General features: G+C 42.7%; 1 protein-coding gene across 3 annotated transcripts in view; it reads left to right on the forward strand.

The window, feature by feature from the left end:
- Nucleotides 1-3,513: 3,513 nt before the first annotated feature.
- LOC145392959 (uncharacterized) overlaps nt 3,514-18,113 on the forward strand; it is a 47,847-nt gene continuing 33,247 nt past the window's right edge. Inside the window, exons 1-2 of one of the 3 annotated variants that reach the window (XM_080267252.1) lie at nt 3,514-3,559; nt 8,072-8,229. In XM_080267252.1, coding sequence (XP_080123378.1) covers nt 8,089-8,229 — 141 coding nt within the window. In that variant the 5' untranslated portion in view covers nt 3,514-3,559; nt 8,072-8,088. Of the gene's footprint in view, nt 3,595-8,071; nt 8,230-18,113 lie in introns of all 3 variants that reach the window. The other 2 variants (XM_080267253.1, XM_080267254.1) reach the window with 2 other exon arrangements.

The following is an 18,113-nucleotide window of genomic DNA, read 5'->3' on the forward strand; positions in this document are numbered from 1 at the left end:
ACCACCCACCTCCCCACGACTTCACACCATCAAGCTACATCAGGCCCAAATCCCCTCTACCTGTACTCTCCAGAGACTCAACGCCACATTACCACGGCACAAAACCCGGCCCTTACCCTCGGTATCCAGCATTCAGCTTCCGACCACACCGACAGCCACACCAAGCAAGATGAGAGTGAAGCGGGCCGTATGGACGCCTACCCTTGGCAGGAAACACAGACTCCGCGGGCCACACCACCTGCTAACCCTCCAGTCTACCACCACCGCCTCCACACTCTTCCTCACCTGCGACCCGGAGCAAGAAGAAAACCCCTACACCGTCGCCTGGCAAACTGTGCTGCAACACCTCCAGCCCGTGTACACCACCTCCAACACACAAGCATTCCACCTCCAGCCACGGGGACGTGACTTTTTACAGGGGGAGAGTGGTAAAATGCGTGACTTACAGAACAGTGCCCCCGAAATATATCATAGTGCCCACGACAACGGGGCAAGCAAGATACAGCCCAGTGTGCCCGGGAATGTGCTGACACCCCCACACGGACCCCACGGGGTAGCCGCCACCAGTCGGAACAACTCCCGGCAACAGCGACATATGTCAGCCCGGGCTGTGTGCCCCTATGTCACGCAGCCACCACGCCGTCGCCGTCGTAGGAGAAGGACACTACCTTCACGGAGTGGGATTGTTGAACCAGCTAGGGGTGGAGTTGTGATAGACCCTCCAGACGGCGCCCCTCCTCGTAAGACGGCCTATTGTCGCTCCGAAAGTGCTCTGGTAGAGATGGCCTATTGTCGCTCCGAAAGTGTTTCGGTAAAGACGGCCTATTGTCGCTCCCCTCCTCATGAGATGGCCTATTGTCGCTCCGAAAGTGTCCCGGTAGAGACGACCCATTGTCGCTCCCGCTCTTGTGAGACGGCCTATTGTCGCTCCGAAAGTGCTCCGGTAGAGATGGCCTATTGTCGCTCCCCTCCTCATGAGACAACCTATTGTCGCTCCGAAGGTGCCATGGTAGGGACGACCTATTGTCGCTCCCCCCTCATGAGATGGCCTATTGTCGCTCCGAGGGTGCCCTGGTAGAGACGGCCGATTGTCGCTCCCGCTCTCGTGAGACGGCCCACTGTCGCTCCGAAGGTGCACAGAAGGAGGCAAGGAGCGAGACGTCACCCCTGCAGGAGACAAGAGCCCAGGCCTCCCATCCCAGATTGGCCCAGACAGGCCTCACAGCCTCCCCTGGCCTCCGCTCCCTACGTCTGGCTCTAGAGCAGACGCACCTGACGGGCCCAAGTGTAAGTCGATGCCGCAGCCCTCCCCTGTCGGCGCCCCTAGACGCTGGAGACCGCAGTCCGCAGTCTCTCCCGAGTCTCCCCAGGACACCCGGGCGCGATCTCCATACGCCTCTACGACGACGTAAGGCTCCCACTTCCGGCCGAGACTTACAACAGAGGTTCCTGGAGCTATTCGGCCCCAGTCCCGAGGGCCATACCCCTGAGCCCAGTCCGGGAGCCACGGGTAGCCCAGGACGGGAGAGGACGCCCTTACGAGTTGTCCCGTGCCCTATTGGTACGCCTCCCCTTGGCGGTGCCCCTAGCCCGGCAGGATTGTCGACGGCATGTTCCCGCCTATCCCCACGATGAATATGTGTGATGTTACAGTGCAAGTGATTTAGGTTAAGTGTGATTTCCTCTAGTATAGTATTGTGCAGTGACTTAATATAGTGAGTATTGGGGCAAGTAAGATCACAGTGAGAGAATAAAGGACGAGTGTGTGGAACAAGATCTGATGAACTACATTTATGAGTGACGTCCCGTATATCCAATTAGTAAGCCTGTGCCGCCTGGAGATTCCTCCGTAGTGACATACCCCTACTACTGTGAGCCCTAAAGAAATATTACGAGAGAGTATTAGTGATATTCTCCCACTCACGCTGCCCGTTAATCTTGTACGACACTCTCTCGTCCCAGTATCTACAGTAGAGTAAGTGTAAATCAAGAATAAAATCAATTACCAAAGTCCCTTTGCTAGTGGAAAACGTGTAGTTCTCATTGTTAATATTTGCCTCTCTCCAGTATTACCATAACTCCCTCCTAGCCGTCACAAGTCACTTCCCACACCCTTCCCCCTTTTTCCCCCTTGTGAGACTCACCCCCCCCGCGCCTCCCGCACGCGCCTATATTCACTGTACCCTGAATACTCTAGGATTGATTGTGTTGGCATTCATGTCAGATAAGCAAGTATCCTGCGAGATACCCATGTCCTAGATAAGGTTTTATATTGCTATGTATTATGTTGTAATATCTGCTGATTTGTCCTGTGTCTGATTGTGGTAATATACGTGTAAAGGTTATTGCCTAGAGTTTTTGTGTCCTGCCTCTCTTTATTGCACTAAGCTCCGGTGTCGAAAGAGGACCCCGCTCCACGTTAGGTGTAGTAGGAACGAGAAGTCGAGCCTATTTTCACCTAGCATTACAATACCCATTCCACATTCAGTGTACCATTGTATGTATATTGTAAGGAAGTTGGATTAAGGCAATATATGTGTTAAGGTGTCTTGCCGAGTTGTTATGCCCTGTTCCTTTGTAAGTGTTCTATTTCCGGTCTAGAAAGAGGACCCCGCTCGCTGGTGTCAAACGAGAAGTCGGTCTATAAACATCAAGCATAACAGTTTATAATTGCTGAAAATAATTACTCTTGTGACATCTACCCGTTCCACTTGTAGAATTTAACAATTGTAAAGGTTGTTGCCTTGAGTTTTTGTGTCCTGCCTCTCTCTTATTTGTCTAAGCTCCGATCTGGAAAGAGAACCCAGCTGCACTCTAGGCGTTCTAGGGACGGGAACCCGACTCTAAAACACCTAGCGTCATAGTAAGATTGTCTACCTGTTCCACAGCAGTTGAATTTGTCAATATACGTGTAAGGTTGTTGCCCTGTGTTTTTATGCCCTGGCCCTCACTTGTTTGTCTAAGCTCCGGTCTAGAAAGGGAACCCAGCTGCACTCTAGGCGTTCTAGGGACGGGAAGCCGCCCCTTAAACGCCTAGCATAACAGATTGATTGAGAGAAAATGTGTCCAGTCTTTTAATAATGCACTTGTAAAATTAAAACTTACTAAATAGTCTAGCTTCCTTTGCAGTGGGTTCACGTTTATGTCACGACACATCCACAAACACCTCTGGCATCCGAGAAACGAGGAAAGTTTATAAGGAAATGTTCTTTGCCAAGTCATGGGAATGTTTTCGTACCAGCAGCAGTAATATTTTTTGCAGTAAGCTCAGAACAAAATCCAGTTTAACCCTGTATATCACAAAAGTAAAAGTATGTTTTACAGCATTTCCTTTCTTGCTCCTCGTTACGTTAAATAGAGTTTGAATATCAAAGCTGTGCTGTGCAGTAGTAATAGAAAAAAATATGTGATAGACAGTAAGATTTTAATTAGCAGCATTTTAGTGGAAAATTATGCTTACCCTCGAGGCAAGTTTTGCGAAAACTTAGCGAGTAGCGAAACTCGCTATTGTTTAGCGGCTTCAGGGCGCAACTTACGCGAAGCAGTAACATTATTTATGGTCATTATTTCATCAGGTTTGGGAAATGGATGCTGGTATGCAGTTATTACTTATTATGAACGTAGACGAGCACGTGCATGCGTGATACCTGTTTATTGATGTTGCTGTGTTTGCCAAGTTCACAGATATTAAGCTCACATTTTTGTGTAACTAGAAAAATGTCAACAAATGGAATTTCATGTTATACTGACTCTGAGAAACACATGCATGTTCCTTCTCTAGTAATTTAGGTACTTCATATTGAATGTACAGTGGTACTGGCAATCCCTTATGACAGTGCTCAATAAAATTCCTGTATATACGGTACAGTATATGGTACAATTTTTGCAGAACAAGGTACCGTAGTCATTTTCATATTCCAATTATTTCAAGTAATTTCATTGGTTTTTCCTTTGATTTTCATGAATTCGATGTTTTGAATGGCATTAATAAGTCAAGATTTTTCACCTTTTAAACAGTCATAAATGGTATTCTTGCAGGTCATACTCATCTATATATTTTGGGGATGTTTTGTATGCTAGTACTATAGTTAGATGTCACCTGTATTAACACCATGTCTGTACATATCTGTCAGATCAGTAATTTTTATTGCTTGGATTCATTGTTAAGTGACTCCATCACACTCCCAGCCTCCTCTGTGGTGACTCCTTGTTTCCTGCGTTGTGACAACGCAGCATCTTCCGATATAACCGGTTGGTGGGTTGGGCTTCAGCAAATAATGCACTAGTCAGTCAGTAGCAGAATTGTTTGTGGCAACACCCGGTCTGATTTTCAGAGTCGGTCCACCGTGGCTGCTGCTTAATAGGCGCTCTCCCATTCTTGCAGATGTTCATCAGGAACATTTTCAAAATGTGGGCAACATTGACTCTGAGGCTGGTGGTAACCATCATCCACTCACTTGATGTATTGCTGTCTACTTCTACCTTCACATTTATGTCACTTTTCCGCTTCTGCCCTCCTATCGTCTAGAGTCTCCCATCTTTCCTGTCACTTTTTATCACTCTTCTTTCCTTTTCAGGTGGCTTTACATTGAGTGACAAGCCTAACTGTTAATAGTTTTCTTTAAGCCAGGAAACCATTTATAGTGCTGGGTGGTAACCATATAACCAACCCATATTTGTTCCTTACACATCAGCAAGTGAATTAGCAGAGGGTTAGCACCCCTCCCCATAAGACACATAACTCTCAAACAGCCACCCCTCATGGGATTAGGGCATCAAGCTATAAATAGATAGGTAAAAATATAGTTTCAGACAAAAACACAATTATGAATTTTCTGTCTGTCTATTGCCAGACGTCATAATCCCGTAAGGGGTGGTCATTGACTTTGAGTTATTTGTTTTCAGGAAGGGGCACTAACCCTCCATCAACCCACTTGTTGACATGTAGGATTTGGTTATATGGTTACCACCCAGTGTTGTAAATGGTTTCTTGGCTTACAGGAAACTATTTGGCTTGTCACTCAATGTAAAACCACCCATAAAGGAAAGAAAAGCAATAAGAAGTGACAGGAAAGATGGGAGAAATGGGAAGAGAGGAGGGCAGGCACAGAAAAAAAAATGATAAAGGCTAAGGAAGAAGTAGGCAGCACTACATCAAGTGAGTGGATGATGGTCGCCACCACCTACCACTAATTTTGATCATTATTTTTCTCTGTTTTAGACAATTCTAAGACACTTTTCTTCTATGGCATTTTCGTTGCAGATTATTTTTATTTTAATCCTGATATTATCCTAACCTAACCTTGAAGAGTAAAATGAAAATAATTTGCAACAAAAATGACATAGAAGAAAATTGTACAATTGTCTAAATACTGAAAAAATGGATCAAAATCTTGTAGTTGTGTTTTTGGCTGAAACTATAATAATACTGATAGATAGATAGACCCAGAGGCTAAGGACTAAGGTAATATTTGAATTGGTTTGGTTAGGTTTCATTTGTTTGCCCCAAGCTTAGGTAAAGTTGGATCAAGTAGATTAATGCCTAAAATGGTTGGTTGGTATCAACATTTTTTTTTTGTTTTAACCAAAAAAAAAATATCTGTACAGGTCAGGATTAGGTAAAGTGGTATAATGGGGTGTATAAAAGCCCACGTTGCTTAGAGGCAAAGCAGGGATCCTCTCTTTTGCCCAGTGGTAATGTGCGCGCCCATGAAGCGCGAGGGCATGAGATCGAATCACGGTCAGGACAGTGTGATTAATTTGTTGTTTCACTTTGGTTATTACATTGGTTGGCAGTGGTGTGGGATGTGAGGCGAGGCCTAGAGTGCAATGATGTTGTTGGTTAGTTGACAGTGTCTTAGTCCTTACATCCCATGGGTAAGCTGTCTGGTGAGGTCCGCAGCACCCCCAATAGTGGCCTCCGATGCTATGCTGCCGTGTGTTCAGAACTGACCTTAATCACCATGGTGAGAAGAGAGTGATGTGATGGGGGTGTATAAAAGCCCGCATTGCTTAGAGGCAAAACGGGGATCCTCTCTCGAGCTCAGTGGTAATGTACGTCTATGAAGCATGAGGGCGTGGGATCGAATCTCAGTCAGGACAGTGTGCTTAATTTGAGTTTCAGTTCACTACAGTGGGATCAGGTTAGATTAATGCCAAAAATGGCTAATACCGGTAATTATACACTCATTTTTGTATAATTCTCTCGTTTATAGAACTGGGTTAGGTTGAAAATTATGGATTTCTCTTGATTCTTGATGTGATTTCTACAATTTCTAGCTGCTTATCCATTGGAAATGACCAGTTTTGCCCTGTTTTTCCCCACCCAAAAACCATGGAAACTCACAGAAGATTCCTGGAAGAGGCAAATTCCATAACAATGGCTCTTTATACTGGGCACTGCAACTCTCACTAACTTGTGGTTGGTATCACTGGGAGTGGGGAGGGTGGACTGAATAAGGAGGCTGACAGAGATCAAGTAGCAGGGAGAACCATTAGGTGACCATGGCCGACACATGCAAGCATGTTGGAGCCCTTATAAATGAAATGAGGCATTGCACCATTTGAGCCAGCAACTGCAGTAGAAGATTTTATATTACACCCTCTGCAAATTGACTCAGGACCTACACACAGAATTGTTATGGGAGAGTTGACTGTCTTTGCTTTGTGTTTCCACTTCTACCAAGTGAATTTTGGGGGCAAGAAGTAACTGACAACTCCTCTGGTGTTGGCAGGAGGTGGTGAAACACTCAGCACGTCAGTGCTTGCCTAGAAGCGAGAGTGGGAGTATATGTTCCCATCGCTGCGAGCTGGCACCTCTCTCTTTTTTCGTATGCATCATTGTTTGCCCTGTTATTTTCCTAGAGTAGAGTTGTCATGCCTGGAAAGTACTGCTTAGGGGATGAGAGGGTCCATATTTTTGCATGAAGGCAGGATAATGTCCCTATCAACACGATTTGTGAATGTAGTGGACACGCAGAGTTGACCGTCATGGAGATTCTTGTTGCAGCGCGCGGCCTGTCACCTGATGCATAAGCATGGTGGTGGAAAGAAGACGATGACTTCCAGAGGTACAGTACGCTTCTGAAGAGGGAAGTAATCAAGAATCCTTGACTGACAGCAGCAGAATTGAAGAGAATGCATCCCCAGCTGTTACAAGACGTCTCAGTTCGAACTATCCAACACTGCTTGCAGAAGGAGCTGGGTTTGCCAAGCCGCACCGCAACCAAGAAACCACTTCTCACTGACTGCATGAAGAAGCAGTGCATTCAGTTTGCCAAGAGGTATGCACACTGGGCATCGGATGAGTGGAGAAAAGGTATGTTTTTCCATTGAAAGCACATGTCAAGTGTTCCAGGTGCGTTCTGCCAAGGTTCGTCGCCCTGCCTCCCGTAGTTGAAATGACCCTGCTTACACAGTGCTGACTGTTAAGCACCCACAATCAGTAATGGTATGGGAGTGTTTCTCAGTTGAAATGGGAAGGGGAGGCCTCTACTTTCTTCCTAAGAACTAGATGATGAATGGTGGCTGGTACATTCAAGTTCTGAAAGCTCATTTGTTAAACTTTTTGGCTATTCATGGGTGTGACTTTTTCATGCATGATTCAGCTCCATGTCACAAGTCAAGAAAGGTGGCAAAATAGTTTTAGGATAATCAGATTGAGGTCCTCGACAGACCTGGCAACAGTCCGGATCTAAATCCGATAGAAAACTGCTGGGCAAAGATGAAGAAAATCATGGCAGAGAAGAAGACACCAAGTCTGGACAACCTCAAGACTGAACCGACAGATGTTTGGTGCAAAGAAATGTCCTTAGATTACTTTAGAGATCTAAGTAATTCCATGCCAAAACACATCCAACTGGTCCTGAAAAACAAAGGAAACATGATTTCATAGTAATGAATGGCATTTCATGAACAAACATTGTGATATACTATGATTTCTGTGTTTTTTATCACCTTGTGGGGGGAGGTCCTAAGTCAGTTTGCAGTAGCTGTAAAATCTCCCAGCACATTGTATACTAAAAGGGCCAAGGACAAAATAGAAATTATATTGCTTTTCTTCATATTTCAGGTGTAGTAGACTGTTAAATGGGTGGTTCTCCAAGTTGTCAAATCCCAGCGGTTAATATGAATGGTCCAGTTGCTGACATGGTGCGGGGTCAGGTCAAGGACAACTGTGTGATGATCTACTCAAAGACATACTGTCCTTACTGCAAGATGGCTAAAAAGGTAAGGGAAAAAATTATGTGCAATTTCATATTTTTAATATTATACAGTATATGGTGTTAGAAAAATCTATCTATCTGTCTTTTGCCAGATGCCTTAATCCCGTATGGGATGGCCAGAAACAAATCGCCTCCACGTTGCCCTGTCTCCTCCCATTTCACTGCCCTGCCCCCAACTCACACCCCCCTCTCTCGTATACCTCTCCACTCCATCACTCCATCTCATCCTCGGCCTCCCTCTCCCTCTCCCCCCCTCCACCTCACTCACATACACTGTCCTCATCAATCTCTCACCCTCCATCCTTTCCACATGGCCAAACCACCTCAATGTGTTCCTCCTAACGCTTCCTGTCACATCCACATACACACCACAATGCTCCTTTTTATCCTCATTTGTCAGCCTGTCTCTCCATGTGACTCCACAGGCTCCTCTTAAATAACTCATTTCCACTGCTCTCACTCTTGACTTGTGTCCTTCCAACAACATCCTAGCTTCACTTCCGTACGTTAGAGTTGGTATCACAATACTGTCATGTAGTAATTTTTCACTTCCATGCTCACTTCCCTGTTTCTTATCACTGCATTCAAGGAACCAGCAACCTTTCTTACTTGTTGTACCATTTCAAGCACTTCACCCTCCAAACTTCCATCCTTACTCATCACACTCCCCAAGTATGTAAACATACTCACATTTTCCATTTCTTCACCATCCAGCCTCACTGTACATTCACTGACTTCACCTCTCTGAAAGATCATCACTTTACTCTTCCCAACATTCACCTTTAGATTCCTTTTCTTACACACTCTCCCAAACTCATCCACCAAGCCTTGCAGCTCCCCTTCGTCTTCACTTAACAACACAGTATCAACTGCAAACAACAGGACAGGGAGTTTCCAAACACTACCCTCTCTCACTAGGGCCACTTCAACATCTACTGCCCTACCTTGTATCTCTTTTATTACTCCTTATTACTCGTACTCCATCCATATACAGATTGAACAACCATGGAGACATGACACATCCCTGCTTCAACCCAACCTTCAAAGAGAAAAATTCACTCAGTTCACCGTCCACACGCACTGCAGCCTCAGCACCCTCATACATACTCCTCACAGCATTCAACAACTTCCCAACCATCCATCCATCCATCATCCAATCGTACATTGCCCTTAGAGGAGCGTAGGAGCCTGGGGCTAGGCAGTTGGTCTCAACATTTAAGATGAGAGTGACCAGCCTCACTCATCCCTGAGTGGCATTACATGAGCAATCAACCTCAATCACCCCTTGGATATAAACCTTCACCGGCTCAATGCGACTGGAGTGCAATAATTACCCACTAAACCACTAGGTGCCAGAATTTGGTTATATGGTTACCACCCAGTGTAGTAAATGTTTTCCTGGTGTACAGGAAACCATTTGGCTTGTCACTTAATGTAGAGTCACCCACAGGCAGAAGGAAAAGGAAAGAATGAAGGAAAGAAAGACAGAAGAGGGAGTGTAAAGTCACCCGTAGGCAGAAGGACAAGGAAAGAATGAAGGATAGAAAGACAGAAGATGACTCGTAGAAGGAAAGAAGGATGGAAGAGAGGAAAGGGCAGACACCCGAGAGCGGCAGTACATCGAGTGAGTGGATGGTGAGCGCCCCCACCTACCACTACTTCCCATCTACTCCATATATTCTTAATACTTTCCACAATCCTTGTCTATCCACCATGTCATATGCTCTCTCCAAATCCATGAAGGCCACATACAACTTCTTTCCCTTCTTTAGAAGCTTTTCCATTAAAGATCTAAGAATGAATATCTGATCTACGCAACGTCTTCCCTCCTAAAGCCTCCCTGTTCTTCTCGAACTAATTCCTCTGTTATTTCCCTAACTCTCTCAATAAGTATTGTACCATACACTTTTCCTATTACACTAAAAAGACAAATGCCCCTATGATTACCACACACTTCTTTTCCCCCTTTTCCTTTGTACAAGGGAATAATTATACTTGATTTCCAATCCTGGGGGACTCTACCTTCCTCTGAGGCCAATCTGCACGTCTTCCACATTCATTCTACTACTATCTCTCCCCCATTCTTCAGCATTTCACCACACACTCCGTCAATTCCTGAGGCTTTCCCCAATTTGACTTTTTTCATTGCTTCCACAACTTCTGTCCTACTGATTTCTTCCTGTCTTCTCACCTTCCTCCTTCTCCCAGCCATTCTCCAGCTACTTATAATTGCATTACTTCCATTCTCTATGTTTAACAATTCCATAAAGTGTTCTCTCCATCTGTTCATTTTTTCTCCCTTCTCCATTAGTAATCTACCATTTTTATCTTTCACTCCCCTGCATTTATATAGCATAATCATGTCTCCTCTTTTCCTTCTTTCCTGTAGTGTAGGCAGAATCAGTTTTTCTAGTCTTTCTTCATAGCTTCGATCTCTTAAGCTTGGTACCCATCTTGTAGCGGCCCTTCGAACTTTTTCAATCTTATCTATGTGTTTTTTGAGATGGGGACTCCAGACTATTGATGCATACTCCAGGGTTGGTCTGATGAATGATGTTATTATCCTTCTTAGCATGTCTTCATTTATGTATGTGAATGCTATTCTCATATTTCCAAGCAGTGTATACATGTTCCGTACCTTCTCACTGATGTCAGCTGGAGATAGTCTGTTACTGATAATCACACCTAGGCCTTTCTCTTTTTCTGATGTGTACAGTATAGGGTTTTACTTCGTAACTTTTAATCCCAATCAGGTCTCTTTCCACTTTTACCAAACTTGATTACATGACACTTGTCCACATTGAAATCCATTTGCCATGTATTGCTCCATTCATTAAGTTTATTTAATTCTGTTTGTAGCCCTTTACAAGAGTCTGTGTTAGTAATTCTCCTTTGTATTTTTGCATCATCTGCAAACATATTTAGATAGCTTTCATTTCCAATGTTACTGTCTGTATCATTTATATACACTAAAAACATAATTGGTGCCAGCGCTGAGCCCTGTGGAACTCTGCATGTCACTTCCCTCCATGAGGGAATTTTCCCTTAGTACTGTTCTCATTTTTTTTTTTTTTTTTTTTTTTTTTTAATAAAGAAAATCTTGCATCCAACAATACAGTTTGCCTCGGATTCCTCCTTGATGGTACAGTTTCCATAAAAGTCTTTGGTGTGGTACTCTGTCAAGTGCTTTCTTGAAATCTAAATAGATACTGTCCACCCATCCTTCTCTGTTCTGTAATGTTTCTGTTACTCTATCATAGTACCTCAACAGATTAGTAACATATGATTTTTCCTTTGTGAAACCAAACTGTCTTTCTGTTATCATATTATGTTCATCTAGGTGGTTTACCCAAACTTTTCTTATCAGCTTTTCTAATACCTTGCTTTGAACACTGGTTAGTGATACTGGTCAGTAGTTGAGTGGATATTGTCTATTCCCTTTCTTGAATAAGGTAACAATGTTTGCTTTCTTTCAAATATCAGGTAGTTAACCTTGTCCCAAGGATTCCTTGAAAATTAAGGATAATGGTTTACTTAACTCCTTTGTACATTCATGTAGCACCCAGTTTCATCAAGACCATTTGCTTTTCCTTTGTCAAATTTACATAACTCCTTCTGTATTTCTTTTTTTGATATTTGTTTATCTGGTAGTATGTGTGGGGATGCATGTTCCATATAATCCCTCTCAAAATTATTTTCATCTGTAAAAACTGATTGGAAATTCTTATTTAGTGCTTCACAAATATCCTTCTCTTATGTGTAGGTGATCCTCTTATATGTAATGGCTTGTATTTTGTCTTTTACTTTGGTTTTGCTTTGGATGTAGCTGTATATTAGCTTCAGTTGATCACTACTTTTATTTACGATGTCCTCCTCAAAGTGTTTTTGGACTTCCCTCCTTATTCTTGTATAATCGTTTCTTGCCTGTTTATAGTTGTTATATGCCCTTTCACTATTGTGTCTTCTATATGTGTTCCACAACAAATCTATTTTTTTTCTTTTGATTTTTTACATTCTGTATTAAACCAATTCTTTATTTTCTTTTCTGCTTCTTTTGCTGTGGGATGAACCTCTGGACTTGTATTTCATAAAGTTCACAGAATTTTCCATATATAACATATATAAGAGAGTCCTGGAGGATTGGAAGTCAGGTATAATTATTCCCTTGTACAAAGGAAAAGGGGAAAAAGAAGTGTGTTGTAATCATAGGGGCATTTGTCTTCTTAGTATAATAGGAAAAGTGTATGGTAGGATACTTATAGACAGAGTTAGAGAAAGAACAGAGAAATTAGTTGGAGAAGAACAGGGAGGCTTTAGGAAGGGAAGAGGTTGTGTAGATCAGATATTCATTCTTAGATCTTTAGTGGAAAAGTTTCTAGAGAAGGGAAAGAAGTTGTATGTGGCTTTCATGGATTTGGAGAAAGCATATGACAGGGTGGATAGACAAGGATTGTGGAAAGTGTTAAGAATATATGGAGTAGATGGGAAGTTGTTGAATGCTGTGAAGAGTATGTACGATGGTGCGAAGGCTGCAGTGCGTGTGGATGGTGAACTAAATGAATTTTTCTCTTTGAAAGTTGGTTTGAAACAGGGATGTGTCATGTCTCCATGGTTGTTCAATCTGTACATGGATGGGGTAATAAAAGAGGTACAAGGTAGGGTAGTGGATGTTGGAGTGGCCCTGGTGAGAGAGGATAGTGTTTGGAAACTCCCTGTACTGTTGTTCGCAGATGATACTGTGTTGTTGAGTGAAGACAAAGGGGAGCTGCAAGGCTTGGTAGATGAGTTTGAGAGAGTGTGTAAGAAACGGAACCTAAAGGTGAATGTAGGGAAGAGTAAAGTGATGGTCTTTGAGAGAGGTGAAGTTAGTGAATGTACAGCGAGGTTAGATGGTGAGGAATTGGAAAATGTGAGTACGTTTAAGTATTTGGGTAGTGTGATGAGTAAGGATGGAGGTTTGGAGGGCGAAGTGCTGGAAAGGGTACAGCAGGGAAGAAAAGTTGCTGGTTCCTTGAAAGCAGTGATAAGAAACAGGGAAGTGAGTATTTAAGTGAAAAAGTTACTACATGACAGTATTGTGATACCAACTCTAACGTACGGAAGTGAAGCTTGGACATTGTTGGAAGGACACAAGTCAAGAGTGAGAGCAGTGGAAATGAGTTATTTAAGAGGAGCCTGTGGAGTCACGTGGAGAGACAGGCTGACGAATGAGGATATAAAGGAGCGTTGTGGTGTGGATGTGGATGTGATAGGAAGCGTTATGAGGAACACACTGAGGTGGTTTGGCCATGTGGAGAGGATGGAGAGTGAAAGACTGACGAAGAGAGTGTATGTGAGTGAGGTGGAGGCTGAGGATGAGATGGAGGGATGGGGTGGAGAGGTATATGAGAGAGGGGGGTGTGAGTTGGGAGCAGGGCGGTGAAATGGCGGGGGACAGGGCGACTTGGAGGTGATTTGTTTGTGGCCACCCCAAACGGGATTGAGGCGTCTGGCAATAGATAGATAGATAGAACATTTAAATCTTGTCCTCTAAGCTCTTTTTCCCAATCTTTTTCTTAATAGTATTTCTTTAGGTCATGATAGTTGCCCTTTTTGTAGTTAAGGCTCTTTTTGTAACTTTCATTACTATTAACTATGTCATATGCAATCCTGAAGTTGTAACTTTTGCCGAATGGAGGATGATACATTTTATTGTCAGTATCATTTTCATGCCTAGTAAATATAAGATCACGTACTGATGGTATGTCAAGTCCTCTTTTTCTGGTGCCTTCTTTTACATGTTGTGGTAGGAAAAACTCTTGCACAAGGTCCAGCAGCTTTTGGTGCCAACAGCTTTCCTGGCTTTTTATATCTAGAGTATTCCAATTTATATTTGTATTGAAATCTCCATTTAGTATAATTCTTTCAGATTTTGCCGCCATTTTATGTTGTAATGCTCTTAAACTTTGAATTGTTTTGTCTGCCAGGTCTTCATATTTGTCTTTTTCCCAAATGTTTGATCTGGGTGGCATGTATAAATTTGCCACAATTACTTTCTCTTCAAACATACTAATCTCTACTGCAATCAGTTCTACCTGTGAGGGTACATCTAGTTCTATTTCCTTGACTTGCAGATTTTTCTTTGTTAATATTATAATTCTTCCTCCTTTTTTTAAGCTCCTATCCCTTCTCCATACATTGTATTCCTCCAGGTTTAGTGTATCATTTGATATCCATGGTGTTACTTTTGTTTCAGTTAGGCAAACAATATGTAGTTCCTTTTCTTTGATATAATCATTCATCTCTAGTAATTTAGATAACATTCCATCTACATTAGAGTACATCAACTTAATAATCTTGTTTACATACTTGTCATGACTTGGGTCTACTACCTTTCTCCATTTTATTCCCTCCTGTTTATGTACCACTTTTGAACCTGTGATCCAATTACTTTGTAAAAAAATGTGTTCTTCTCTTCCTGTGATCTTCCCTCATTTTTTGTTCTTGCCTCCTCCCTCTTCTCTTTTAGTAATCCAAGTTCCTCTTGAGTTAGGCATCTTTTTATCCATACATTTTTAAAGTCCTCTTTTTCCATAAGTTTGTTTTCATTTTTCAGTGATTTCCTCCACAGTGTTTACACTCTGGAAGGTTACTTTCATGGGCCTTGATTTATTTCTCTCATATTTCCCTAGCCTTTTGTGTTCCTCTATGTCTTTACTACAGATTTCCTCTGACACTTCCTTCAAATATGTTCATTACATTTGCCATCTCCTTTTTGTCACTCAAAATCTTGTTTTTTTATTTCTTCCTCCTCTATACCAGTGATTACTATAGATTTGTTGATTTCTGCTGAATCTTTGGCCAGTTTTGGATTGTTTTGCATTATTTTCTTCACTTCCTCTCTAACCCCTTAACCGCGGGGCGTCACTTTCATGACGCTTGGGAGCAAGGGATCATACCGCGGGGCGTCGCTTTTGTGATTCTGTGTTATTTTGAATTCACCCGGGCCTCCAAGTGGGGGCTTGTATCATCTATCAGTACTGCCAATGTCCAACACTAGTCAGCACTCCTAATCTCATCTGTACTCCCATCCATTGTTGACAATTTAGCCATTTCTCCCCGTTCTTGACTCCCCTCCCTACCCCCCCCCCTCCATTACCCTATCCTCTCGCCTGCCCGGCCGTGCTGCGCTAAGTAAATCTTCCCTGGAATTTTTCACTGATTTCATCCATTGAAATAAGCCCTATGCCCTATTCTTATACCAAATAATATATATAAGAAAGAAATAAGGTAAGTGAGAGTGCCATACACCTGGAATTGGCTAATTATCACCTGACAACACCTCACGTGCACTCGTTCGCTAATTTTCGCTGTTTTTTTCCCCTTGAAATATGCCATATAATCTATTTTTGTAATAAATATACATATAAGGAGGGAAGGGAGAAGCCTAAGTGATATTTACATTCACCTGGAACTACCTAATTTATAATGTATTGTCTAGATTTCCTGCCAATCATTTCAGTGAAATACATAGCTGTTTCAAGAGCTACGTTGGCAGTACTGAATATCCCCTAAGTAGGCCTCTAACCGGGCTGGCCCTCCCTTATCAGTTCTCTCTCATCTTCTGAAGAGGAGGTACGTCTGTTCCTCTTGCTGACTTCAGGGCCTTTTTCACCCCCATGCAAAGGGCCCTGTGACCTTTACCCCTTACTAAACCTCGTGTGGAAAGAGGTAAAGGGCTGACAATTGATAAAAGAGTGACTACGATCTTTCTATTGAGTAAAACAGTGCAAGTGGAATTGTAAATAATGTGTAAACAGCAAGTGAAAGTAATGAATGTAAATATACGTGAACAATGGAAAATAGTTTTATAAGTTACTTCAAGTGACAGTGCATAACACAGTGTAAATAAAATAGAAATGTAAATTACGTAAATAAAATAGAGAACGTAAATAGAAATGTAAATGAGTAGTATTATAAGAATACGAGTATATACCCTAGGAGTAATGAAAGCGAAAGTTTCACTCTAGCATGTCTGAATACTATGAGTTATGAGAGTGAAGATGAAAGTGACATTCACTCTCAATGCTAGTATACAGGACGAGAAAGTGAATGCTACGTATTTTACTGAAAGAAATTGAATCCCTACAGTGACAATTAACTAATACTACTGAAGGAAACTTATGGATAAAGACTGTAGATATATATAAGTATTATATAGTAATATAAATATAAAGTGTGAGGGGTTTTATGAATAATAAATGACAGAGTACCAAGAGCGAACTAGCGCAAGTGCGGCGGTCAGACGCGCTCATAATTTTCATTGCTTTCACAGTGTTTTTTTTTTTTGGAGTATGGATCCCAAACTACTTGAAAATCATAGAGTAGTGTTTGTAGTGTTAATATCTGGCTGTGGTAATCATGTTACGGGTTGTCGGGAAGTGTAAAGTGGAGACTTCGTTACCCAACTTCAGAGGTCTCCACAAGTCCTACGGTAACTGATGAAGGCTCAATAAACATTCCAGGAGAAAGCTGAAGGTATGTGCCATAAGCATATATAATTTTAATATTCTAGGACTAATAACTGATTTTTGGCAAATATTTTTTGAGAGTCTGTCGGAGCCCAAATAACCCCGCGGCACACGCAAAACATCGGTAAACATGCCCGCGGTGTAGGGGTTAATGCTTTTTTCTTCAACTCTTGTTTCTAAGTATTTCTTTACATTCACCATTTCAGCATATGTGGTTTCCACATCATTTTGGTAGCTTTGCGTTGCTTCAATTACCTGGGTTATCTTCTCCTCAATATCATTGCTATGATCTGTCAGTGTGCTTGCCTGCCATATTGTCTCTGTATCATTTCTGAACTCTTCCATAATACTCTTATGGTTGACAACTATGCTTGCCATTTCACTAATCTTCCTTCTGAGTGTACCCACCTCAACTGAAAATTCATTCATTGTTGTGTCTTTCTTATTAATCTCCTTTACTGAATTTTCATTCTCTTTTGCATGTGCAACTGCTTTTTAATTTCATCTATTTCACTTTGAAATGCCTTCTCTAATCTGTATACTCGTTCCACCAGCATATTATGCGTCTCCATTTCCACCAGTTCCTGGTAGAAATCATCATCCTGCTTTCTACCTTTGTCCCTTTTCTTAACTCCTTCCAAAGTTGATATGCTAAAGATGGTGGTCATCTTCTGGTACTAACAGAAAGCTTCTGCTTACAGTTTTTCATTCCTCTACGTCGCAGACTAAACAGTCAACACTGAAACAGGTGATTTGCTTGTTTCGTCACTGCTGCCTACTTCGTTGTATTGTGTTACTGGAACAACACTTTTACTTAAACTTCTTTTTTTATATTAGAACACTATATAGTTGGACCTAGTACTGAGCTTGACTCATATAAAGATACTTTTTAGGTACAGCCATTTGAGGGCCGAGATTGACCTGGTGCAGAGCGATGCCAGGCACGTCCTCTCACTGTCACGTCAAGTGTGTGTGTGTGTGTGTGTGGGAGTGAGAGAGAGAGAGAGAGGCTGGGGTGGGGAGTAGTAGGGCAGTTTGGCTGTCTTGTCTTCCTCCCAGTCCCCCTGCCCTCTTCCATGCTTGCTTGTCTCCCTCCCCATCCCCCCACCCTCCCCTACCCCTGCTTGTCTGCCTCCCTGTCCCCCCACCCTTTCCCACCCCTGCTTGTCTCCTCCCTGTCCCCCCCCTCCCCCCTCCCCTGCTTGTCTCCCTCCCCATCCCCCCACCCTCCCTGACCCCCACCTGCCTGGCCCGCTCATCCACTCCACTCTCCCACTCTCGCTGCATCTGTTGGCCTGAGTACCTTCCTGCATGTGATGTTTGGTGTCACATTTTTTAGCAGTAGCATTATTTATGAGGATAATAACATTACCTATGG

This window comes from Coenobita brevimanus, chromosome 23 (genome assembly GCF_032717465.1).
Source record: "Coenobita brevimanus isolate Jiangsu-jjx chromosome 23, ASM3271746v2, whole genome shotgun sequence".
Classification (NCBI taxonomy): domain Eukaryota; kingdom Metazoa; phylum Arthropoda; class Malacostraca; order Decapoda; family Coenobitidae; genus Coenobita; species Coenobita brevimanus.